The sequence below is a fragment of the Balaenoptera acutorostrata genome, chromosome 10 (genome assembly GCF_949987535.1).
Source record: "Balaenoptera acutorostrata chromosome 10, mBalAcu1.1, whole genome shotgun sequence".
Lineage (NCBI taxonomy): Eukaryota > Metazoa > Chordata > Mammalia > Artiodactyla > Balaenopteridae > Balaenoptera > Balaenoptera acutorostrata.
In genome coordinates this window covers 43,011,810-43,038,738 of record NC_080073.1, presented here as the reverse complement: position 1 = coordinate 43,038,738, position 26,929 = coordinate 43,011,810, and the positions used below count along the sequence as shown (strand labels likewise).

General features: G+C 46.4%; 2 protein-coding genes across 7 annotated transcripts in view; one reads left to right on the top strand and one right to left on the bottom strand.

Moving 5' to 3' along the window:
* ZDHHC3 (zinc finger DHHC-type palmitoyltransferase 3) overlaps nt 1-12,071 on the bottom strand; it is a 58,904-nt gene extending 46,833 nt beyond the window's left edge. For 4 of the 6 annotated variants that reach the window (XM_007168887.3, XM_007168889.3, XM_007168890.3 and 1 more), the window contains exon 1: nt 11,835-12,071. The gene's annotated coding sequence lies outside the window, so the exon portion shown is untranslated. Of the gene's footprint in view, nt 1-10,406; nt 10,526-11,825 lie in introns of those variants that run through there. The other 2 variants (XM_007168888.3, XM_057554728.1) reach the window with 2 other exon arrangements.
* Nucleotides 12,072-12,104: 33 nt separating this feature from the next.
* The window catches only part of EXOSC7 (exosome component 7), a 30,661-nt gene continuing 15,836 nt past the window's right edge, over nt 12,105-26,929 (top strand). Inside the window, exons 1-3 of the mRNA XM_007168886.2 lie at nt 12,105-12,224; nt 19,907-20,008; nt 20,313-20,407. Coding sequence (XP_007168948.1) covers nt 12,168-12,224; nt 19,907-20,008; nt 20,313-20,407 — 254 coding nt within the window. The 5' untranslated portion in view covers nt 12,105-12,167. The remainder of the gene's footprint in view (nt 12,225-19,906; nt 20,009-20,312; nt 20,408-26,929) is intronic.

Sequence of the window (26,929 nt, the reverse complement as noted above, 5' to 3'; positions counted from 1 at the left end):
CTACTCCTGGTGAAGATGCTGTGCAGATTGTTGAAATGACAACAAAGGACTTAGAACAGTACATAAACTTAGTTGATAAAGCAGCGGCAGGATTTGAGAGGATTGAGTCCAATTCTGAAAGACGGTCTACTACGTGTAAAATGCTATCAAATGGCATTGCACACTACGGAGAAACTGTTCTTGAAAGGAAGAGTCAATCAATGCCACAAATTTCACTGCTGTCTTATTTTGCCACCTCAGCCTTCAGCACCACCCTGACTGGTCTGCAGCCATCAAGGCAAGACTCTCCAACAGCAAAAAGATTATGACTTGCTGAAGGCTCAGATGATGGTTAGCATTTTTGAGCATTAAAGTATTTTTAAAATAAGGTATATGGGAATTCCCTGGCAGTCCGGTGTTAGGACTCGGCGCTTTCACTGCCATGGGCTCGGGTTCGATCCCTGGTTAGGGAACTAAGATCCCGAAAGCCATGTGGCACAGCCAAAAAACAAAAGCAAACAAACAAATAAGGTATGCTCATTGTTTTTTAGACATAATGCTATTGCACACCCAGTAGACTACAGTAGAAACGTAACTTTTATATGCATGTGATTTGCTTTATTGCAAAAAAAAAAATCATGTGACTTGCTTTATTGCAATTTTCACTTTATTGCAGTGGTCTGGAACTGAACCTGCAACATCTCCGAGGTCTGCCTGCTTCCCCTGCAGAACAGCTCAGTGTGACCTAGATGGTCAGTGACGACTCACCTCACCCCAACCTACGTCTGTGGCAGTGTATCCTCCTGTCATCTGCTGCCTGAGGGTCATCTCACCACAACCTGTGTACTCCATTGTTCTTCAATTATCATAAACCGTGTGGTTTTCAGAAATGGATAATCACTGAAAATAAATTTTAGAGCAATGTTCTTGTTTATATACTTCCAGTGATCACATTATGCTCATGGTGTATCTTCAGGGTAGCTGACTGTATTCTATCTGTCCTCTGACAATTGCTCATTCTTGATTGTACATATGGCAATGAGTTGACTAAACTTGAGCTGTGTTTCATAGGTGTGGTTTTCCTGAGGAATAGGCCCTCCCACATAAGCAAATTTCCCAGGTAACTGTGGCTTGTTCCTAAGCAGAAACACATTTTAACAATTTGGATGGTTAAACTGGAAATATTAAAAAGTAAAATAAAAAACAACAAAAAAGGGATATTATAGCTCTTCCTGTCTTAAGTACAATAACCATCCCTTTCTTCGGAATGATTTAGAGTCATTACCAGGAACATCAATTAATGGAGTGTGTTAGGTAATGATGTCCTCAGGGGGTACAGAGATCCACTGGGCTCTCGGCCTCACACCAACTGGCCTGTGCAGACTATTAGAATTGTAATTCTGGCATCTCCTTTGTGTGGTTCTTTGTCTTCCTCCTCCGTTCCTGGCTGTCATTTCTGTGTTTACAGCTACCAATCTTCCCAACATACCCTCTATTTACTACTGCTAATTGGCTGTGGACTGGAAAAGCAAATAAAACGAAATCTTGTTAGATTTGTTTGTAAAAGAAAGGTACTCATTGTAGGTAACTGGCCTTTAGGGAACACCAGCTACGTTCTCCTACCACACAGTCCTTGAGGGCTGGGAGCCCTGTCTTTCATTAGCCAGTGCCTGGCATGCAGTAGCCACGCACTATCTGTGTTCATTACATGAATACAGGAGTAAAATGCCATGAGCTTTGTGTCCCCCGGCCCACCTCCTGGAGCCCTCGTTTGATTACTTTCATGGCTGTGGTCATATTTTAGACGGTGAAGGGTGCCCCCGATAGGACTGTGACTCTGACTCAAGTTCCCAGATGTTCCACACTCAGACCACGTGAGCCCAAAGGGTGGACAGAGGAGCTGTGTTTCCCCACTGCCCCACGCTGGCGAGTGAGGGCCTGTGATCTGGGAAAGAACCCAGCCAAGGGTGTCTGGCAGAGCCAGACACTAAGGGCTGAACCGAACAGCATGTTCCAATCCACGCTTCAGAGTTTCAAACAGTCCAATCAAAACCAAGGAAGGCACGCTGCTCTAAAAAATGTTCTTAACCCCCAGCTCCCCTACAAGCAACGGAAGTAGCTTTCATTACATTAGCCAACTGAAAATCTGAGGAATATGGGGGAAAACCCACCTTGAAACAAACTATACACATTCCCTTCACTCTGTCCCTAGTAACAACAATAGAAAAGGCAAATATTGACCTCTTTTCCTTTTCCAATTAGGGAAATTCCAATCCTTGGGGTTGAGGCTCTTTGCCAAGGACCCACTCCTGACATGAGTCCTTGCGTGAGAGGAGGTGTGCAGAACTGGCTGCTCAGCCTCTGGGGCAGGTCCACAGGGAGGTTGGTCGGTCCCAGAAGCTTCAATACCATTCTTGCCAGCCGGCTCATACCACAGTGGGGCAGCCTCCTCCAGTTTCCCTCCCTGCCTTCTTCATCCCATGCCCTTGCCCTGTTTGCCTTCTCAAGCCCCCTCTCTTCAATTCAACTCAAAAAGACATGCGTGAAACAGCCACTAACCACAAGGAACTGTGCAGGGCACTCACACCCAGGGATGACAATAATGTGTGTGTGCTGCCCTGGTCAGGCCCTGCCCTTCCCTCTCCCAGCTCCCAATCTGGTAAAACTACAGGAGAAAGAGATTCGCAGGATCAGAGGTGTTCTGGAGCTCCCTAGAGAAGGTGATCCCGATGATAAGGCAGACATGGTGTCCAGAATGACAACCTGAGCTCTGTGGGGAGTAGAGTGTTGGAAGTCTAAGAAAACCATCTAGTCTTCCTTCTTAGAGTTTCAGGAGCAAAAACCAAGAAATGACTGAAATTAGTGCTAACTTCCAAAAAACGCCACTGCTTCTGGTCCAGAGAATTGCCTCCAGATCCACCTATAACACACGTGCGTCATTATGCCTGACCACAATCGTGCCCTTCCACTCATCCAAATAAGCAGACAAAAATGTATTTAGTGAAGTGCCATCTAGAGTCCTGTGAGCCCCAGCGACGGGGGTTCTGGATCGGCCTCGCAGTACACCACTCATGACTCAGTTCCCATGCTGCCTATCCATGGCTGGGCAACTGAAAGCGGTGATTCTAAGGCCAAGCTCAGAGGCCCCATTCCACTATGGCCCATAGATGGTTGTTGGCCAGGCTAGCCTCCTGGCCTGGCCTAGTGTTGACAATTAGTGATGGGCAGAATCCAGCTACAGTGGCTGTAGTTAATCATTATTTGTTGAGTGAGGGGCAAACCCTTATAAATCCATCACCTGGCCTAAGAAAATTGACCAAAAGTCCATGCTTTATGAACAAGGGTCAAAGGCATGACCATCACATAAAAGTTCAGTACTGGATGTATTAGAACCCCCGAATCCCACTGTTCTCAATCCAGCGAATGTCCCAAGAACCCCAGATCCTCTCAGATTGCCAGCTGCTTTCCTGAGAGAAGATACTACACTAAAGTCATGGGTGGCTCAGCTAGATCTAAAACCAAGTCCTTAAAGGCATCTCAAAGGACTTTGCGAAGATTACTTTCCTAAAACAGCACACCCACTCACATTCTCACGTCCACACATGCATGCATGCACAACATACAAGCAGATCTTGGAACTGTATAGATTCAGAACTCCTCACGTTTTAGGGTGATGGACTTCAAGTATTCACAAACCAGCCCTACAGCTTTAGAGATGAATAAATGGTCCATTCCCTGGAAGCTTTGGAAATAAATCTGATCTAGCAAAAAATGAATTTATCTGAGTTACAATTCTCTTAATTTGTGTAAGGATCCAAAAGGATTGTAAATTTCATACCCATTTTTGGATGATTCTCAGAAAAAGAGAATGAACCATGAATCACTATGTTTGAAATGTTTCATAAAAAAACCAGAATGAGTCCCGCAAGTCTTTCCAAAAGGTAAGGGTGTGGTCCAAAGGAAAGGTGCCTTATCTTACCCTCTGCACCACACCTTGCCAGGCAAGGAAGGTGTCCAGACAGGCAGAGCTGCTAGCCTGTGCTAGAAGATCTTTACCAAGGAGTCTACATTGTGTCTCTCTATACAAGAGGGTCTGTCTCCCTCTGCCTGCCTGCTGTCTCTGTCATACTTAACCTTCAACAAAAAACAGGAAAAAAGAAAGGAAGGGAGGGAGGGAGGGAAAGAGAGAGCGAGAAAGGAAGGAAGGAAGGGAGGGAGGGAAGGAGGGAGGAAGGAAGGAAGATATCACATGCCCAAACCAAATCCTGTATACATTAAAATTCACTGAGGGAACCAGCAAGTGGCCAGTAAGTGAAATTTGCCTTCTTCCTATAAAAGCCACCTTCCTATAAAACCCACTCATGTGCAAACTCAGACTCCTAACAATAAGTCTCCATTTCAGAAAAAAGTTTGGGGATTTGGAAGCTCATGGAGGCTAACAGTTCCTCCATTTACTACAACTGACTACTACAGTACTACAACTGGCTAGTTTACCACCTCCTAGCTTTCTAGATCTAGTAAAAAAAATACACACCCACATATAGGATGACATATGTCACAAACACTGGGGATCAGTAGAAACTACCATTCATTTGGGTAACACATTCATCCTTTTTTATGAGCGTGCTTTATCATATGTTGCAACAATGAGAAAAAAATTAAAACAAGACCACGCATAAGATTAACTGGTAAAAACAATCACTATCTGAGTCAGAATTTTAGAGTGGGAAGGAACCTTAAAGACCATCTAATAGATTTTAGTCAAACTCTTCTGCTTTACAGATGAGGAAATCCAAGTGCAGCTGAGATTTTGCCTAGAACATGCAGTGCTGCTATAGGAATGGAGATGGGCACTATCATTAACTGAATGCCCATTAAGACTGAGGATGTACACAAAGCAGCCCCTCTAAATTCTCACAACAACTTAGCACAGTAGCTTTTATTATTCATTGTAATGACGGAAAAAGTGAGGTGTAGAGGTTCTTAATAATATTCCCTAGATCAGATAAAGCCAGGATCCAAAACCAGCTCTGTTTGCCGCCACAGACCACATTTTGAGCACCGCACATGGCTGCTTTCTCTTTCTTTCTTTTTTTTTGCAAGAGGGGGACAGGAGGAATGACCAAGCAGGAAACATGAGTTCTGCTTCCTGCTCCCTCGCACACAATTCATGGACCTAAGGAGAGGTCACTTCAACTTAGCTTTAATGTCTTCATCTCTCAAGTGGGGAGGCCTAGTTCTCTAACCTTGTGACTCTTTTTTTAAAAACCTTAGAAAAGGACTCTAAGCAGATTTTCCTTCCACTCCTGGGAGCCTATAATACTCATTCTTTGGAAAAAAAAAAAAAAAAAAAAGAAGGAACATTCTTTCTTCTATGAGCCATTTTGCTGCTGGCGGCTTCCTCTTCAATGGAGCACAGCACCCATCAGGCCACCCCACACACTTGGGCCCTCAAAAACACCGCCTTTCGGGAAGAGACCATAGGGACTAGCTGACCTCTTCCAAACTCTGGTCCAGCCTCTTCTACAGATGCGTAAAGAAATGAAACTCAAGGAGTCAGCTGATTTCCATAAAATGGTTAGAGAGGTAGCTAACTTCCTACCTAGGTCTAATGGATGGTATCCTCTTGTTGCTTATGCGGCCATCTCCCTACATTAACTCCTCCTTCCAGGAAGTCTGCAACCCAGCAGGAAACTCTTTAAAAAGGCAACAACATATCACTGATTTAGCTACCCAATTAATATTTGTCAACAAGTGTTAGACTCATAGTACATGGAACCCTTTGTAATCAGGTGCATGATCTCACCTGACACTGAACTGCCCCTGGCCTCTGCCAGGGTAGGTTCCAAGATGGGCTTTTTGCTTGGCAGCTGCCACAGTGCAGGGCACGCCCAACGTGGAGTGGGGCCCTGACTCTTACTGAAGGTCTACTATACTGGGCTGTACGCTAGACGCACCTCTCATCCTGCTCTACCCTCATATCTACTGGACCTTGTAGGATAAGTCCTCACTTTCCCGCCCCCTTTTAGAGGTGAGGAAACTGAGGCATGGAAAGATTACCCTATGTTCATACTGCTAGGAAGCAGTGGAGACAGGATACACTCCCAAGCCCGCTCTCATTCAAGAGCCTACCTTATGTTCATACTGCTAGGAAGCAGTGGAGACAGGATACACTCCCAAGCCCGCTCTCATTCCAGAGCCTACCTTTAACTACTCACTACCATCATTAACTTTGCCCATTAACTAGAAACAAAAGGAGGAGGGGTGCTGATGTTTCTACCAGTGACCTTGGCTTACTTACTGTTTGCATCTCTTGCCCACACATGGTCACCCAGAGATGGCACTCTCGGGTGGGCCACATGCAGTGCTGTTCATAGACCACAGACCTGAGCTTAAGCATTTTGTGCTCTAAGGTGGGGCCCTGGCTGAACACCAGCCACCATTCAGAAGACTGATCCTGCCTTAACTTAGGAAGCAGGAGGGCTGTGAAGCTTCAGCCAGAAGAGTCACCCTAAGATTGAATCCCTAAAATCTGCTTCTGCTGGGGAACACTTCCTGTAGGGCCAAGTTCCAGCACGCTGCTTTTTCTGAGGGAAAGCCCACCCATGCTAGGCAGAGACCAAGCAGCAAAGGCTGAAAATGGCACCTGGCCCCACACTGTGCCATGTGCAGATACGCAGCCACTGTGACATCGCCCAGGCAAGAGCGCGGCTTTCCTAGGGACTAAAAGCAAAAGTGCTTAGAGGGATCTGAAAGAGGAGTTAGGGAAGGAGAAGAGAGAACCAGTTACTACAACTGTACCGGGCTTCAAGGAGGGGAGCCATTTTGCTTTCAGGTCCCTGCTGATCCCACTCAGCTCAGGCCCTGTAAGTGGCAATGCAAGAGCAGAGCCTTGGGAGGAACCTGGGCCCAAGGAAACAAGGCCCTACAAGTCCACAGCCCCTGCCTGCCAGGCGAGGCATCTGTTAGAGGCCTTTGGAGATAGATGGGAGACTAGTGCTAAGCAGAACGAAGACTGGGCTTGGAGTCAAGAGGCCAGAATTCTACTCCCCACCCTGCTGCTCACTAACCTCATGATTTGGGGCAAGACAGTTACCCTCCATGGGCCTCAGTTTCCTCACCCATAAGACAAGAGGGAAGATTGAGCTGATTGCTAAAGTCCTCTGCAGGGCTGAGATTCTGATTCCTCTGTTCTCAGAAACAAATTCAACAACTTTGTTAATTTCTGGGATTTTTTTTATTATCAAAAGTATCCTTTAACTTTCTTTCCCCATTCTTTGTTAATATTCAAAAAGAAACAGTTGTCTGTTAGCAATTTTCCTGAGCATGTTCAATTTTTTCAATGAAGTATGGCATGTAATTACCACTTCCTTTGTTCTTTCATTTAATGTTTTGCAGAGAGGGGAAAGCACTATCAAAATACATCAAATATTACAAAGTGGTAAAAGAGAGAAGTCTTAAAGTCCAAAGTTAAACATGACCATTTTTCAATGTTTAAATGTCTGTATATCCGAGACCTACTGTGACTTCTATAACCTGGTAAGATAGGCATTTTCGTGTAAAATGAGGTTTAGAGAGGTTGACTTACTCAAAGTCACAAAGCAAGTGAGTGGCAAAGTCTAATCACTAGAATAGATGCCAATAGTCTTTCCACCATAGATCATTATCTTCCTAGCCAACCTGCCTTTCTAGAGTCTCTGCTACTCCTTCTTGGGTTAGAAACGCACACTTTGTACAAAGCAAAGTCAAAACTTATTGCAACAGAACTGCGGCCAGAACTGTACTTGTCCCACTAGGGCCATTGTCCTAAGGTGAAAAATCAATCCTACCCCAAGATATTCCATCCCCACTGACCCTGAACAGGAGATATTCATGTCTCAGGTAGACCAGAAAATCCAAAGAGTTCAATCAACAAGTCTCTACATACCAGGAATGTTACAGTTTGGAAGGAACTATGAAAAGAGGAAGTTTTCCTGGTGTTTCCTCGCATTGCCTGGATGAATGACCGAATTAGGTGGGACATGCAAGGTAGTCTTCTTACCTGCACAGTCAAAAGTCAGCAATAACCTGGTCATTTGTCTCTGGAAATCTGCTTTTGAAGAGGAAGGCAAATGATTTAAAAATGCAGAAAACAGGAAGAAATTCGAGGCAGCATGGCATTAGCCTCCTTATTTCCCCCAAAAGGTCTATAGCCAGACATCACACCTTCACTGCTGCTTCAGCTTCTGTTACTTTCCATGGCTATCGGGGTGTGTACGTGTTTAAATACTTCCAGATTTGCTAGTCAGGACATGTGACACCCTTTTCTCACACATGCCCTAATGAAAGACATAGGAAGCACCCTGCCATTCGCTCAGAATGAAACACACGTGAAGACCCTTCCTCTAAATGAGAATAAGCTTTACCTATGTATTCCCATCAATTTTTCTATCACTGGAACCACAAGTTATGATTTCTAGAATGACAAGACAGACAGACCTGCTGGCCTGACTATGACAGGTTATTTATACCGAGTATTCTTTAAGACAAGGCACAGGCAGGACAAATGCAAAGTGTTTAAAGGAAACGGATCTATAGGGAAAACAATAGCTCGCTTTTGCTTTTCTGGGGTGCTGGGCTAATTGTGAGAATGCAAAGGAAAAGGCCTAAAACTTGGCTACCTCTGTTTAAGACTGGGAATAAAATGTTCCCTTGCTGGGCTTTTAAGAGGTCTCTTTTAAGAACTCTCTGCAACTTCAGCACCACGGACTCAGCACTGCCCCAAGCTCTCCTATAACTGACTTTTATTGCTTTAATTAACCAAGGCTAGGTGGGACAGATTTACTCCATCTGTGTAATGTTACTGTTATCCACCAGTGGCTAGCAGCAGCTCTTTACCTGTTGCTCTTGATGCCTGGCCTGCACAATTAGCACCTTATTATAGGCCAGCCTCTCATCTAACTACCATGTATCTCAACTGAGCACTTTATTTTGTCTTGTTCATGTACTAGTTCAAGAACCTGGGCTCCGCAGTTATAAGAAATCTTAAACTCCTTTTAGGCAGGTGTGTGTTTTCAGTTTCTTATCTCTTCAGGCCCACAAGAACACTAGGGCCACACAGGCATGCAAACAAATACTTCCTGATTGTTTGAACAGCTTCTAGATGTCTATTCTGGGAATAAGCACATGGTTGGAATCTGGGTCTCCATGCCTATCTCAACCCTCTGTACCTGATCCATTGGCCTTCTCTGACGTTGAGGGATCTCAGGTACTTTGAGTTAAGCTCTACTTGGTCTATATGTAACCTTTCCCCTTACCTAAAAGAGTTGGCTGAAACAGAGACATGAGCTTCCCATCAGCACCACGTTCAATGTTCCTCTAGAAAAAGGAACAGATTCCTTGCTTTTGGAATTAAAACTAACTATAACTTATAAGGCATTACCAGTTCCATAACAAACACAGGCCTCCTTCAAATACTCTGGTGAATGAAATGAAAGGGGACAGCTACATAAAGGGGATGGTTAGGAATGCAGGTTTGGGAGCTAGGTTTTCTGGTCTCAAATCCTGGCTCTACCACTTACTAGTTGTGTGACCTGAGACCTTGGTCAAGACAGCCTTTCTGCACCTCAGTTTTCCAATCTGTAAAACAGGATAATAGTACCTGCCTCACAGGGCTATTGTTAATAGGACTGAATCAGTTAGTCTTTGTAAAGTGCTTTAGAACAGTGCTTGGCACATAATAAGCACTATTATGCTTAAGTTACTGTTAGATAAAATTAATAACAATACAGAGATTTAACAGACAGACCTATAAATCAGTATGCCTCCAAAAGAATCTGACAGTGATGGGAAAACAAGCAGGTTAACAGAATAATATGCCATCCTTGGTATTTTGATTTTCTGGCAAACATACAATCTTTGAATTGCTTCAGTAAACCAAATAGAACTCTGGATTTATAGGTGTTTGAAATGTCTAACACATTATCACAACAAATGTGATAAAAATGTTCTGGCTGCATTCAAGCAAAACAATTAGTAAAGGTGTCATTGTTTTAGTAGAGAATTTTAAATGAACATTCTACTATTTACACCTCTTATATCTACTTAGTCTAACATGTCAGATATTGTTCATAATGTTATTTAGCAAATTCTGCCAACCCTTCTCCAGCAAAGAATCTTAGTCAATTATTAGGGGAACACTTCAAATGTATGTTCTATATTTTAAAAGATTCATTGAAAGATGAATCTTTATATAAAGGTGATTCCATGGTATCCAAACTCAGAATTTTCTTTCGGTGTCTCTTCTGATCTATTCACTGCCACTTTTTAAACCCTCAATCTTCTTAGATATCCTAGCTACTAAAATTCCACATCCAGGGTCTCTCCTTTCTGAGCAATCTCTAGCACAAGATACCATTTCTAACATCAGCAGTCCCTTGTTATCTCACCACGGAGGTCCTCTCTAGAATCCAGGCGTCCAACCACACACAAAGGCATCTATGTGCCACAACAGGTGGGGCACCTGTGCTTTCGTTAGGGAGGAAACACTTCCAGTTTCACCTCTCCTAGTTTCCCTGGAGGGCAAAGTTCAACACTGCAGGATGTCTTCCCTGTAGGTTCACCTGCAGAGAATTATGTAGAGACATCAGCAACAACTAATGTCCAGTCTACTAAGAAGTGATCATCTATTTTGGGGCTCAGCAGTTTAGTGCTTAAGAATGTGGGCGGTACTTCCTCTCCATACCCTCCTCGGACTGACCTCCCTATCCCACTGGGTTCACTGGTGCCACTGTCATAGCTCTTAACCACCATGTTCTGTGGTTATGCTGGCCCTGGGTCCTTCCCCTCTGCCTGGGGAGCTTCTCTGGGCAGAAGTTGTGCTCCACTTGTCTTAGTGTTCCACAGCTAGTACAAAGTCCATCTATGCTAAGCTCCCAAGAGTTATGTGTGAAACTGTATTTGAGCTACTATCTGAGAAAAACCAAATGTTCTTTGGATGATCAAGCTGTCAAGGGTTACTTTCACTTTTGAGTACAGGGAGGTTCCCCAAAAATGGGGCATTCGGAAAAGTCATCAGAACCCCTCTTTGTTTCTGTCGTTTTGGGTTAACTTTCCCCCATTTATCCACGTGGCCCCTTTAAAATTTGTTTCATGCCATGTCAGCCCCGCCTTAATGGGCTCCTTCAGTGACCCCACATTCACCTTGCAGGTATCCTTTCTGAATATTCAAGGCCCATATTCTTACTTGGCCACGAGCGGGGCTGGCATTTTTTTCGTCCACGGCTCCCAGCGATCACCAGTCACTGCTGGGAAGCGCTGGGGACGCCTGGGCACTGCGCCCCCCAGCCAGCGCCGACCAAGACTCTCCCCCCCCCTACTCTCTTTGGGACAATGCTCCGGCAGCCACCCGGGGCAAGGGGATCCTGCAAAGGTTCCGGGTCAGCGTTCGGTCAGCCAGCCCCAGAGAGAGAGCGGGGGTGGGGGTGGGGGAATCCCTGGGGTGAAGACGCCTCGGGACTAGTGGGCATTCACTCCTGGCCCAGACCCTTCCCACCGAGAACGACCTAAAGAGGTCTTTATCGCCTCTTTCTTTTCCACCATTCTAGGGACCAGAGAAATGCAAGACAGGGGGCAGGAAGGAGAGCAAGGAGACAGCCTCTCAGGCCAATCACGACGTCCGCCTCCCCTCACTCGGAGTCCGTCTGTCTGTCTGTCTCTCTCTCTCTTACACACACGACCTGCTACTTCAACTTCAGCTCTGAGCAAACTGCGCCGCACGTCTCTCCTACTACGAGTCCTCCAGCTCCGGCCCCGGCCCGTGCCTCTCGTCTCACCCCAGCTTTTTCACCCAATCCCAGGTTCCTCACCCAACTGACCGTGAAGCCGGAGGCAGTTCCCCAGTCCCAGGCCCCCGGTGGGGCTCGGCTGCCGCCGCCGCCGTCGCTCCCCCTGCAGCCCCCGACCCGCGATCCGGCCTCGGGCTGCAGCGATGGCTCCCCGGCACGAGGCGCCGCGGCTCCCTGGACTCGGCCAGACACAGGGCGGCGCGCAAGAGAAGCCCATCGAGCTCCCGGCGGTGGTGGCGGTGGTGGCGGCGGCGGCTGCTGGAGCGGCCGCCGCGCAGGCTGATGACGCATGGGCGCGGAGGGGGCGTGGTCCGCGGGGGAGACGCTGGCAGATGACATCTGGCGGCGGGGAGGCTCGGCAGCATGGCGTTTGTGGCGCTGAGTGAGGCGGAGAAGGTGTACATTGTGCATGGCGTTCAGGTAGCGGCAGCAGCGGTACCGGCGCCGGCCGCCGGGTTCCCCTAGGACTGCGGCTGACTGGGTTTACCTTGTGATTAAACCGCTCTGCGGCCGGCGTGTGCAGCTCGAAGCCGGCAATGCGGGCGTATTTGGGACCGGGCGGCGAGAATCCATTTAGGATTGTATGCGTACTTGCTTCTTTCTGGGTCTACAAGGTTCCACACCTGGGTAGGAAGCGGTGGGCAGTCCCTGATTCTGTTAAAGACCCTCTGAGCCTTTGAAGGCTGAGCTGTCCCACTTTTGTTAGGTACATATTCTATCATAATTTTTATCCCATTGAATCTTTGTAACAGTCCTGAAGGTAAGTATTATTTCTACTTTACATATAAGGAACTATGCTCAGAGAGGTTAAATCACTTGTCTGAGGTCACAAAGTAAGTGTGTGGTGGTGTTACCCGAAAACAGGGTTTGCCTCTTGTTGAGTGCCGAGCCAAAAGACACAACCAAGCCAAAGATTGGGAGAAGGAAGGATTTATTAATTGCAGCAAGTGAGGGGACACTGAGGATCTTTTCCAAAGCAGTGTCTATCCAATTAGCAAAATTGGAGAATAAGCTAAGGGCACATGCATATTCATGTAGGGGCTTGAGCAGAGGAGAATTTAGCATAGAATTGGGGCAAAGGTTAACAGACTCCAAGCTTTAGTTGATTGGAGTCTCCGAAGGTCAAAAAAGGTCAACATCATCCTTCCTCAGGTTGAGACCAGCTTGGGGTGTTATCCTGTAGTTACCATCCTCTAGCTGGGTGGGGGCCTCAGTTCTTGTAGAACAAGTCAAAGATCTGTATCAGATTGTTAAGTATATCCCTTGAGGAAAAACTAGGGCTCTGTTTTATCTCAACTGTTATTTCTTCACTGCTTTTCCTTTTTTCCTGCATTCTTTACTTCCCTCAAGATCATTGATTACAGAGACCTGTTCAAGGGCAAGCATTATGGTCAGGCTTAGATCACAAAAATGCTTAGACCTAAACTGGCTTCTCTTATGTCCAGAAAGCCATGCCTGGTTCTCTTTTTCCAGGGCCCCCTACCCTCTCTGCTTACAGTGGACCTGGGATATAAATCCAGATCTTTCTGATTGCAAAGCCCAACTCGACTTGCATGCCACTTTCCCTTTTTTAAAATAGGGATTCAAAGGCAAAGGCCAGAGAGACTCCCCACTTCTACTTAATCTTTCTTCTGTCCTCTGAAAGCATGTTGGGGAAATAAGAAGGGGAGGGCAAGTTCTGAACCCCACCATTTTCCTAGACCTTAAATAGTATATTGACATATATTGCTGTATTGTTATCTTTTTAGGTAGTATTTTTTCCCACGTTGGTTCTAAGTTTCTTTAGAATTTCTTTAGAAATTTTGCATTTCTTTGTACAACTTTTGTTTTACTAACTTGTATCAAACTGGTTTTTATATTCAGGAATTTGGGGCAGATGTCAGAGTTTCCAGAATTAGCATTTAATCCTCTTTTGGGGTTTGCTTAACTAGCTAAATATGTGCTTTCTTCCTCCATGAAAAGACATTGCTAACCTCCGTCTTAGCCCAGTGATTCTGAAACCTTGAAGCGCCTTTTACTCACAAAATACAGCTTCGCGGGCTTTACCTGGACCTTCTGAATCAGAATCTCTGGGGCTGGGGCCTGGGAATGGGTATTTTCATAAATGTTGGGAGATTTTGATGCAGTCACCAGACGTTGGGCTATGGGCAAGCCTCTGGCCTGGTCCAGCCTGGAGTCTGCTGCAGAAATCTTTGCCCCCCTGCCTGAGGTTGTTGCAGGAGGGCGGACCCCTTCCAGGGCCCGAGAGTGGGCTCTTGTCTAACACTTGGAAATGAATTGTCCGAGGGGACACACGTGCTGACAAAGCAAGAGACTTTATTGGGAAGGGGCACCCAGGCAGAGAGCAGCAGGGTAAGGGAACCCAGGAGAACTGCTCTGCCATGTGGCTCGCATTCTCAGGTTTTATGGTGATGGGGTTAGTTTCTGGGTTGTCTCTGGCCAATCATTCTGACTCAGGGTCCTTCATGGTGGCGCGTGCATCACTCAGCCAAGATGGATTCCAGCGAGAAGGATTCTGGGAGGTTGGTAGGACATATTGACTGGTGTCCTCTCTCCTTTTGACCCTTCCTGAATTCTTCCGGTTGGTGATAGCTTGTTAGTTCCGTGTTCCTTACCAGGAACTCCTGTTGTAAGATAACTCATGCAAATGGTTACTATAAGCTCTGGCCAGGGTGGGCGGTTTCCGTCAGTGGTTCCCCTAACAAAGTCACATGGCCCCCTGCGTCTGTTTGAATGAGAACTTGGGGTCAGACTGAGCAGGGATCCTTTCCCGGCTCCACCATTCACAGTAAGAGTGATTCTTACCTGAGTAGCTGAGCTAGCTACCCCTGTGTAAAATGAGAACTTATCCATCTGGGAGCAGAAAGGGATTGTGAGGAATGATGAGAAAAGAGAATATGGACCACTTGGCATGTGGTCAACCCTGAAGAGAAGTTGGCTCCCTGTCAAGATTTTTCCATCAGAAGTGTGGCTTTGTCCGGAACCATCCATGCTATATCCGCGACCTTCATAGTGACCCCATGTGGGGTTCAGCCTGTGGCTGTTGAGATTTAAGCTCTTTTGATTTGGAGGGCTAGAGATTGTTAAATTGTCTCAAGACAAGGGGGATTTGTGGCCAGGCCTAGAAAGTCCCTAGGCAGCTCTGGGGCACTGCCTTTTCAGGGCTTCAGCATGGATCACGTAGACTGTGTGATTCTGCCTGTCTTTATGTCTCTGGTGACAGCCCTACTTCTCTCTGCTGAAGTGTCTCACTTCTCCGCAGCCACTTGCTGTCCAGCTGCCCTCCACCTTGGTACGTGCCATCCCCCCACCTTTACTTCTGTGAGGCCTCTCCAGCCTCCCTCCACACCATGACCTGTCAGCTCCTCTTTAACTCCCTTTCCCTCCCAAGTATTTCCCAGATCAGAGATCAGATTGCAAGGAGAGAATCAGTTTCATGCCCCAAAGAGCTGGCCACTCTCTGGATTGTATGCCTTTGAGTCGGGCCCTTTGCAAGGTGAGTGGGATCCCATCCTAAAGGAATGCAGGCCCACCCAACAGGCTTGGAAAGTGGAACGAGGACAACATCTCGTTTTGCCTGCTGTGTCTGGGGCCTGGGCCTGCAAAGCTGGCCATTCCCAAAGTAGGGTGGCTTTCTAGTAGGGGAGGCCGTCTGGTCTCAGTTCTTCTCCAGCAAGCTCTGCGCTCTTGGACAAGTCAAAGCAAGGTAGTCGGGGTGGGAGGTGGTTAACATCGCCTCAGAGGACTACTTTGAGTCTAAATCCTCCCAAGTGTGTTGGATTAGGAGAGCCAACTGACAACTCCCATTAGGAAGTAGGACTGGGTTACCTGGGTGTGAGGAACAGCAACTCTGGGTTGGGTCATCTGTCCTGCCACTCTGTCACAAACAGGAGGTTAAACTTGGCGCCTCAATGTCCTCGTTTGTAACCTCTCTCCAGGTTGTTTTTGAGGATTCAGTGAGTTAATATGTGCTGCCAGAAGCAGAAGAAGGAACTGCTGAGCCTTTGGGTTGGTTCTTGCATTCTCTCAACATGTCTCCAGTTCTTGCAGGGACTCCTGTGTGCTGCACTGTGCTGAGGATTCTCCTATAACTCTGTAGGGTCGGGGTTATTCCCGCTTTCCAGACAAAGAGACAGACTCAGAGCTGTTGAGGAACTAACTTGCTCAAGGTCAAAAAGCTGGCGTGGAACAGTGGAGTTTTAGATATAGGTTGGCGGTGACTCTGTGCCACACCCAACCAGCAGGGTTGTTGTGATCACACAGGTAACAACTTGAAAGTCACGAGGAGCCATCCTAGCATCCAGAAGGCCTTTACCTAGAAAGGTGCTCAGTCCCCTCTGCTGAGAACAGGGTTCCACTCCCTGGTGTGGTCCGTCACCTGTGGACGTCTCTATTGATTTTTTAAATGGAGCTTTCACTTCAGGGTAGCCCATGTTTAAGTGTTCACATGGATTGATTCCTTAGCTCCTGGGTACTACAGATGAATAAAAATTGTGGTAGGGCGTCAGGCTCTGAGCCAGGCCAAGCAGGTTTGGCGATTTCCTAAGCCTTTTATGAGGAAAAGTGGATTTTTCAAAAGTCCTGTGTGCAGTGATTCAGGGACTTTGTTTTTCTCCTGTTGTGTGCTTTTTTCTATGAAAAAGATTATACTTTATGCATCCCTGGAAAGGGAAATTTGTAGCTTTTTTGTTTATCTCTTACTTGTCACCCGAGCCTTCCTGACTGAGCCTTCCCCAGGGGGGCAGAGACTGATTTAAAGGCTGGAAAGGCAAGCTCTAGTGAGGCCCCGTTTTCTGACACCCCTCCAGCCGCATTTTGGAACAGTGGGTTGTCACACCAAAGGGTTGTGACTAGAGTGAGTGGTAATTTAAAGCAAGAGTGGGAAGCCCTGTAGCCTTGCGGCCTCCCTGCTTTCACAGTCGTCATCACCATCATTAGGACAAACTGGTATAGCCAGCCAGTTCGTCCTTTGAGGGAGGCCTGTGCTGCCTCCTTTGCACAGTGAAGAGACTCTTTAGAATGCAGGAGACTGTGTGGAATTGGGGTTAAGAGCTCTGGCTTGGAATTCAAGTGCTATTTACTGGCTGTGACGTTGGGCCAGCCATTTAGCATCTTTCAACCTGATCCCCATTTGTAAAATGGAATGAAAATTTGCTCTCTTACATTATAGGGTTATTGCGAGGATTCAACATGTTAACTGTATAGTGTTCCTAGCACATTATCTGGTAGATAGTAAATGCACATTCAATGATAGCTACTATTAGTTCTTGCAAATAGTTGTGGCTCTTTTAATTCATAGATCCACAGAATTAGAGAAGCACCTTTGAGGCCGTCTAATTCAATCTCTACATCTACAAATGAGGAAATTAGTCTAGAGGGGAAGGGTTAGGGTTAGGGTTAGTCCTAGGTCAAGCAGCTAGTTAATGGCAGGACCAGGCCTGGAGGCCATGACTGATGCTCCTAGTGATTGCTCACACTTGTGCCATGCCTACAATCCACCAAGGACTCATCGTAAATGCTATTTCTGGGCCAGGTGTTCACTTCCTAGCAGGGCACACCTGGGGGACAGGGCAAGCCGAGATTGACCTAGGATGCTTTCATGTGGGTAGGCGTGGGTGGGCTTGTGAAGAGACACAGTTACATAGTTTTGGGATCCTCCAGGGAAGAGAACTCACTCTGTAGAGTTCAGGAGACTCATTCTCCTAGACTTGAAATTCTGTTGCTTTTCGAGAACATGTCTCCCCAGGCTTCAGATAGGGATTGCCTCCAGGGAGGGGATGGCTGGGAGTCGACTGGCTGCAAAAGGACTTCAACCTGATTTAGGATGTTTATTTTCTCTCCTTTAACTGGAGTTTAAAGAGTGAAAGAGTTGAAACAAACACGACAGATGGTAGTAGTTGGTACTGTGTGGCGAGAGTATTCAGTGTTTTCCTTTTCTGTATTTTAATTTCTCAAAATAAAAAAGTCAATCAGATATGCAGTGAGCCAAGCAGTTTAAAGATAAATTTCTGACAGATACATACTTCAGAACAGTGGTGGTTTGTTTGTTTGGTTTTTGTTTTTAACATTTTGAGGAGCATTAATCCCTTTGAGAATCTGATGAGGCTAATGATTTTTTTGCTGAAAGAAAGAGCTTTCAAAAAATGTTTACAGAGAATGAGGACAATCTCTATGAGCTGATGTGGAGTGATTTCCTGCATATGTATTGTTAATTGTTTAAAAAAAGAAGCTACGTGTAAAAGAATATCTGTAGTATGCCATATTTTATATAAGAAAATAAGGGATATTAAAAATACTCTTATCTGTTCATTTGTGCAAAGGAAGTACATGAAAGATGGACTGGGAACTAAAGAGATTGGTTACCTGCCTGGAGCTGGTGGGAGGGGGTAGGAAGGCGGGGCGGGGGGGATGAAAATAGGGATGAGGGGTGAGTGACATTTCTCTGATCACACCTTTTCTGATAGCTTTGACTCTTAGAGCCCTGGTGATAGTAATTAAAAGTAGCCAGGATGTGGGGGACCCAAAATGGAACCCCAGCAGTTACAAACGAACTGACAGGGGTACAGATGAGTAACAGAGGCACAGGAAGGATGGGGAAAGACAACTGGAAACAATATTTTGAGTGGGTGCTGTAAGGCTAAAGACAAAAAGAACTACACAAATACTCTATTAGTAAATTTGTTTTTCACAGGAGTATGGCGTAGTAATTCTGAAACTGCTTTATGTATATACAGAGATTTAACAAATACATAAATACATCATAGATAATGAGAGCCAGGTTTCTCCCTGTCTAAGAAAGAAGTTACAAATAAGACAAGGAGGTAGGTTAGAACCAACTCTCAGTATGAACACATGACTTTTTAACAGATATGTGGATAGATACAGAAATAAATATAGGTGTGTGTATGTGTGTGGGTTAGTACCCATACGTATATTTTCTAACACTGTTCTACTGAGACGATCTAGAAGCAATGATACCGCAGTAGCAGTGAACCAACTTAGCACCCAGATCCTGGTTTTTAAGTACTATTCTGCAATGAAAGGAACCAGGGCTCCTTGGAAAAAGGGCTGATCCCAGGGCTGGGGCAGGTAAAATACAAGTGGCTGGAACACCTTGTGTTGTCAGAAGTAAAGAAGTGCTCAGAAGAGATTGGAGACATGTTGAGAGAATGCAAGAACCAACCCAAAGGAGCTCCCAGTGGCCAAATCTGGGACACTCTGAGCAACAAGATAAATAATGGAAGTACTGGATTACAACCACAGCATAAAATAGTTATCTATGAGTTATACCGATAGAAGTAAATAATTGAGGAAGTAAATAACTGGGGATAAGGCCAGGCAGTACGTAGACCACCCTGAAACCCATCCTCTGTAGCAGGGGTTGGCAAACTTTTCCTGTGAAGGACTAAATAGTAATGATCTGGGGGCTGCAGGTCATGTGGTCTCTATCTCAACCCCTCAGCTCTGCTGCTGTGGTATGAGAGCAGCCACAGAATACCTGAGCGAGCGGGCACGGCTGCGTTCCAGTAGAACGGCTTATGAAAACAGGCGGCCCGCAGGCCTAACTTTGTTGATCCTGTTCTAGAGAATGCCTGTTTTAGAAGATCTTTTAGAAGATACCAGTTAGTTGTTTTTAGCTGTTTACAGACTAGATCTGATTGGGTTTGGGGAGTAGGAGGGCTACAGCCAAGACAGTTGTACCTGTAGCTCTGACATCCATACTTCTTGTGACTTCAGAATTGCAGATTTGGAAAGAGACAGCTTTTATTTTGTCTGTTCAGATTTTGTTTGTGTGTGCCTGTTCTGTATAGTGGTATGTAGTTTGGACTTTGCGCTCCGACAGACCTGGGATGGAAGCTGAGCTTTGCTGTCCCTAGCTGTGGGACCTTGGATGTGAGTCGCTTAACTTCTCTGAGTCTCCATTTCCTCATTTGTAAAATAGTAATGTTATTACCTATGAGGACAGAATTTTTGGATGAATCACTAAGAGAAAAGGAGTTGTTGTACCACATATTTCTCTGTGGGGGGAAAGGAGTGAGTCAGTTGAAGAGTCTGTTAGAGGTTTAGGATTATAACCTTAGGATTTTGATTGTTGCACTCAGGAAGACCTCCGCATGGATGGCCGTGGCTGTGAAGACTACCGATGTGTTGAAGTGGAAACTGACGTGGTGTCCAACACCAGTGGGTCTGCCAGAGTCAAGTTGGTGAGTACTGTGGCCACACTCTGTACCCAGGTGGAGGAATGGGTAGGCTCTGGGGAACCAGTTGCAGGCCCCTCTGGGCTTTTGGAGTGCATATTGTTCCAGGGGAAATCTAAGACCCAAGCCAAACTCTGGGAGGGGGTCTATATACATCTAAAGGACCCCTCACCTTCTCAAAGGGCCACTTTCCAAGTCCCAGCACTGATGCTAAGCGAGTGCCCTGGAGGTGTATGTCTGGGAGAGGAGGGTGTGTTTGGGTGCCTGGCTGCCTGCCCCGAGTGAGGACCCTTCTTGTATGTGTCTGCAGGGTCACACAGACATTTTGGTGGGAGTGAAAGCAGAAATGGGGACGCCGAAGCTGGAGAAGCCAAATGAAGGTTACCTGGAGTTCTTTGTTGACTGGTCAGTACTCTGCAGATGTTTTTAAAGAAAAATGATTTAGAAGATAGAAGATTCAGAGAATGAACCTCTGGTTTCTTGTTGAGCCCACTTTTATTTTGTATTTAATCATCATTCACCAACCGGCAGGTATTTACTGAGTTCTCCTGTGTGCCAGGCACTGGGAAATGTGAAAGGAGGCCTTGGCTCAGGTCCTGCCCTTGTCCTAATCAGCTGGCCCTCGCTGGGCTTCATTTTCCCTGTCTGAAAAAGGAGGGTGTCTGCCAGGCAGCCCAGCACATGGTAGTTATGAGAGTCAAATTAAATGATGTCCTGTTTCTTTTGCTGCTCTAGTTTTGCAGAAGACTTTTCATGACTTGCTTGGCAGAGCAGGGACTAGGGCCAGCCAAGCAGCCTGACAGGCCGAGGGGGTGGCAGCTGGGCAGGCAGTGTGGGTACTGGGAAAAGCAGAGACTCCGCAGTCTCCGCAGCCAGCCAGCCAGCTTTGTTGCTGGCTTCCTTCTCTGGCTAGCTGTGTGACCTCAGGCTAGTTACTCAGTCCCTCTATGCCTAAATTTCTTTATCTAAAAAATTGAGATAATAATACTGTTGTGATGATGAGGAAGCGAAGTAATGAAAATAGAGCGAGCATCCAGCACAATGACTGGTTCAGTGGGCTTTCAAAAGTGTTCTTTCTCTCCCTCATGTTACCTCCCCTTCTAGGGTTTGGGGCTTTCTATCGGGTTGCCAGCCCAGTCTCATCTTCTATCTGGAACTCCTCTTCTAGCTAGGTGGTGACAGCAGACCTTCTTGAGGTGTGTAAGGCTCTATTGGCTCACGCTAGGTGCAGGTATATAATATTGGTACTTTACTGGGAGGGGTGGCAAGACCACCCCCCACATTCAAACATTTCCTGAAAGGACTCACAGGACTTAGCATAGAGCATGGAGTTGTATTCAGAGCTATGATTATCACAGAGATGCAGCAACACATGTGTGATGATTCTGCCTAAGAAAACCCATTAGAGACTCAGCACCCAAGATTTTGATTGGGGCTGGTCACATAGGCACCCTCTGCTTTACACATACCAAAGTTCCAGACTCCCAGAAGGAAAGCAGGTGTTTAGGATAAACCACGTTATTTGCACAGTCTAGGCACAGGAGACCCAGTTTACTGTTGACTGAGTCCACTCTGAGAGCCAAGTGCCCAGATGCCAGCTGAGGACCAACCTTGCAAGCAGACCCTTCTAAAGGTAGCAGCCTTGCACCTGCAATGTCACCCCTTTTCTGCAAAGATGCTAACCCACATTTGCACAGCGAGTTACAGTCTTCCAGTCTTCACTTCCAGACACAGAAGTTGATCCTCACAACACTCCTGTGAGAGAGATGACAAAAGGGGTTCAGAGAGGGTAAGTGACTTTCCTGGGATCACACAGCTAGTAATGCCAGCTCAGGTCTATCCAGTGCTGAGTCTTTGCTCTTTCTACTTCATGTAGCCTGCAGGAGCCAGCTTTAGAGGGATATCCTGCTTAGAGTTTTCAGAATGTGCCTGCATTCATCTTTCTGGCCAGTTTTCCTTCCAGCCCATCCCTGCCCCGGCCCTGGCCCCCCCCAGAGCAGTCTCCTCTTGGTTCTGCCCAGCTGCTCTCAGCAGTCTGAGTTGTCCAGTGGAATTGGCCCATCCTTTAAGTTGCTGTGCATGATGGTGAACTTGTTAAGGCCTCCAACTTATCCTTTCCTTTGCTCGTGGAGGAAGAAATAAATGCCTCTCCTGCCTTGATCTGCCTGATTCGGTGCAGTAAGCAGTCACTGAGGAGCAGACGCCACGTGTTAGGGGCTGTAATTTGCTTTCCTTTTCTTCCTCTTCATTATCCTTCTGCCTCATTCATCTTAGGCAGACCAAAGGCAGTCAGCCCAGCCACACCAAAGAGAGGGTGTTGCACTCAGATGCTTGCTATAGGAGACACGTTTCATTGTGGCTCTGTGTCTGAACATGACTCCAGTTAGCCTGCTGCTCTTGTCCCTTTCTTGTCCCAGCTGTAAGAGGGTGGCTCCAGGGTGAGAGGAGCCTTTGAGCTGCCTCTTCCCAAGATCTGGCTTCTAGAAGTAAACCTCTGTCTCCTGGCTGAGAGTGGCTGCCTGCCGGTCTCTTTTCCCCCTTTGTAAGTCTCAAGAGAACCTCACCAGGCCCAGAAACTCCATTTCCCAGGGAGTTCTCCTGAGTCTGTTTCTCCAGGTGGCACCCTTCGGTGTCTTTAAGTGTCTCAGTGTGATCAGCCCAGCGGGTAGAATCACCATGAGAATTCATAAAACCCCATTTTCCTGCAAAGAAGAGCGAGGTTACCAAGCACCACTGGCTGCCACCTTTATCAGAACCTCATTTGCATATTCAAGGAGCAACTCATAATTGTGTAAACAAATAACCCCCTTTATTTCAATCCAATGAATAGGAATGGCTTCTGGGCACCTGTGGCTATGCCCAGCCATAAGGGTGCTGCCCCCAACCCCATCCGGGCCCCAGGCGTGGGGCCTCTGCTGGAGAGCTCAAGGCATGCACCCATCCACAGGCTGAAACAGAGTTGTTACCCAGTAGGAGGAAAGTAATTGGGCGGGTGCGGGGGTGGGGGGGGGGCTCCTGCCTGACTGAGCCCAGCTTGACTTAACTACTTACTAGCAACTTTCATGTTTTAATTATTTAAATTACCAGTGGTAATTACCAGAGAGGTCACAGAAAACGAATTGCTTTTCTGCTAATTCCTTCTACTTCTATTTGTCTACTTGGAATAATATATGGAGCCTCGGGTAGACACCTTCTCCCACCCCAGTGATTTTCCCTGGGTCTTAGAAATGATGCCCTTAGGAAAGGGTACCCATGACACAGACCCTGATCCCCATACCAGTGGAGGAGGAAAACCTTGGGGTTCCTGAGATCTGCTCCAGAGATGCCTGGCAGCACTTTGACTAAACTGGGAGCACACTCGGACCTTCTAACTCCTGTCTCTATGTCTTTGTTTTGTTAGTTGTAGCCTGAGAATAGGCCATTTTAAATAAGAAGCTTGAAACTTTGGGAAAAGATGGTTTCCATCTAAAGCCCAGAAGGTAAGAATTTAGTGAGCTGGTGTTTCACTCTGGTTACCACCAGGTGGCAGACCATCAAGTCACTTCTTGGCTCTCTGGCCACCATGTTCATGGGTTTAGGAGCTGTGTTTGGTCTCTCAGAGAGGCTGCGGGTTGTAACTGGAGGAGGTGAGGAGAACACGTTTCGTTCATAGACATTTCAGCGTGCCCGGCACTTGTCACTTCTCTGGGATCTCAACTACTTTTAAATGTGACCACTTGTTTTTTTTCACTAATATTGATCTGGAAGCTTCAAGCCCTGAATTGGTGGGTGGAGCCACTTGATCTCTGTTCCTTACCTACTTCGTGCTGCTTGAAGGGGGCACCATTCTCGGCTGAAGGGCTGGGGGTGGGGGCAAAGCAGAGAGGCAACCTGCAGAAGTTACTTGAGGTTCGCTGTGCTCTGAAAGTCTCCAGAGCGAACGATGTAATTCTCCCAGGAACTTCAAACAAGGGCTTACGATGAAACACTCAGAATGTGCCACTGTTCCCATACCCATTTATAGGGAAGCTTTTGCAGGCTCAGAAGTGAGCTCATGTGCTCCCTGAGGAATTGGGACCTACCCGGGGGCTAGATGACTAGAGGGATAAGGCCCGGAGTCATCCCTGGCCCAGGTACCTACTAAATCACTTTTTTTTTTTTTTTTTTAAAGTTTTACTTGATTTTATTTATTTATTTATTTATTTATTTATTTTTGGCTGTGTTGGGTCTTCGGTTCGTGCGAGGGCTTTCTCCAGTTGCGGCAAGCGGGGGCCACTCTTCATCGCGGTGTGGGGACCGCTCTTCATCGCGGTGCGCGGGCCTTTCTCTATCGCGGCCCCTCCCGTCGCGGGGCACAGGCTCCAGACGCGCAGGCTCAGCAATTGTGGCTCACGGGCCCAGCTGCTCCGCGGCATGTGGGATCCTCCCAGACCAGGGCTCGAACCCGTGTCCCCCGCATTAGCAGGCAGATTCTCAACCACTGCGCCACCAGGGAAGCCCTAAATCACTTTTTCTGCCGTGGGCCTGGCCTGGCCTGGCTGTAAGGCTTCACAGATTTGCAGGCTAGATTGACAGCAAGGGAAACAACAATGGGCCTAGTGTCTGAAGTCCTGTTCCAGGTAGTCATGGCCTTGATCTCAGCCTAATCCAGTTAAACCAGAGATGTGCCAAGCAGGAGGAGCACAGTGGAGGTGATAAGTCAGGAGGTTGGAGAACTGGGAGGGGCAGCGTTCCCAGGATTTTTATGTTTATCCAGCGCAATAAGCGATTTCCCAACAGCCCTGGAAGAGGGGCTGGGTCATACTTTATGAAGGATCTGAATTGGTTTTGGTAATTGTAATTATAGAAACCACTTGTTTTATGCCAAAAACAAACAAACAAACAAAAAAAAACAAACCCAAGTATATATTCCTCTACTGAAAGAATATATTGTGATGCCTGTGAACAGGAGGCTAGGATTACCAGCCTGCATTCTCTCGCTCTCTTTTTTTACTTGGCACTTAATAGAGAAGCTTTTTATTTAGGACTCCCTTGGTCTGCATTCGTTGACTCCAACATTCGTGGCCTAGTAATAAGTCCCAAGACCAGAGCACCCATTCATTACCTTGAGGCATAAGACAGACCCAAGGAGCGCTAACCTGACTAATGTTAGGCTACAAGCCAAGCATGCTGAATTACACATTCAGGGAGAGTCCAGAGCAGGAGCTTTCCGTAGTCTCATGAGCATCTAAACCTTCCTTTCTCTGGCCACCAGCTATGCTGAAAGAGTTAACCTGTATTTTAAAAAGGAAAAAAAAGAGAAACCTTTTAAAATGGGAAAATTTTCCACTTTAAACCAGCCCAGTGTCAAAAACAACCAGTGGGGGGTGGTTTTGTAGGTAGATTATTTAGCCGATTGGCCTGGGAAGTTCTTAAACCATCCCTTCGGGCTGTAAAAGTGTTTAGTGCGTCAATCCCCAGTAATTAGTCCCTCCCAGAAGGATGTGGCCCACTGTAATCAGGGAAAGGTCAACATTTTAAGCATAAGCATCTCTGCCTGGATTTGTTTACACAGTGGTCTATTTAGATGTGTTTTTTTTTTAAATAAATTTATTTATTTATTTTTGGCTGCATTGGTGGTTGTTTTTTTTTTTAAATTAATTTATTTATTTTTGGCTGTGTTGGGTCTTCGTTTCTGTGCGAAGGCTTTCTCCAGCTGCGGCAAGCGGGGGCCACTCCTCATCGCGGTGCGTGGGCCTCTCACTATCGCGGCCTCTCTTGTTGCGGAGCACAGGCTCCAGATGCGCAGGCTCAGCAGTTGTGGCTCACGGGCCTAGCTGCTCCGCGGCATGTGGGATCTTCCCAGACCAGGGCTCGAACCCGTGTCCCCTGCATTGGCAGGCAGATTCTCAACCACTGCGCCACCAGGGAAGCCCTACGTGCATTTTTGAACACTTAAAAGATGGGACTTAATATTAATGGCTTAGCGTTTAAATTAGAAACATGTTGTCTTTTGCTAGCCGTGCAAAATAATGAACTTCGTCTCTAGTGACTTGATTATTTTACCATAAATGAGCTTCTTTTCATGGCTCAGTGCCTGAGTCTGGCAGAGGCAGTGAGGGAACAGTGAGGTTGCTATGACAGTAATGAAGTTTCTCATAGGGGTTTTAAACTGGGGTTCTGCTGGCTCGTAGTAGTAAGGGAAAACTATGAGAGTAGCAAAGTTATTATACAACGATACACTCTCATTGTTTTAGGATTCATCTTACAGCTATATTACAATGGACCAGACAAAAGGGACACTTAAATATATTAGGTGAGGTTTCTTTCAGCATTACACAAACGGGGTGGGTACAGCCTTGAGCCTTCACATAGGTTTTGCTTTGCCTGGAATCCCCTTGCGTGTCTATGGTCTGACCAGCTTCTACTCATCTTCAGGTTCAAGGCCTCCTATTACCCTCAACACTGGTTGACATCCCTCTTGACCCCCCACTCCTCCTGTTTGCCCACTATCATGTGACTCCCCCCAGCAGTTGGAATTGCTGACTTAGGGTCTGCATCTGCCTTGCTCAGTCTCTAGGTCTCCAGTGCCTAGCATAGGGCCCGGGACCTTCCAGGTGGATGAGTGGATGGACAGATGGATGGGGACCAGAAAGCTTCAGTATGTGATTTTGTAGAGACCATACTGAAACAACTGATTTCTTGTCTTTCTAGGCCTTATTTATTACAATAAAATGACTACTGGAATGTTTATATGTCTCACAAGTGTATTAAGGATTTGTTTTCATTAAGCCAGAACCCTCAAAAATTTCCTGTTAAACACTTTGAGTAGTGCTTAGCGTGGCAAATGTTGATGCTTGTTCATTCTTTGCTGAGGTGATTTGGTATAAAATTGAAGAGGCTAAAAAGGAAAAAGTTTTCTCTAGAAAAATGAAGTAAAAGAGAGAACCTAATATTTAAATCAGCCAA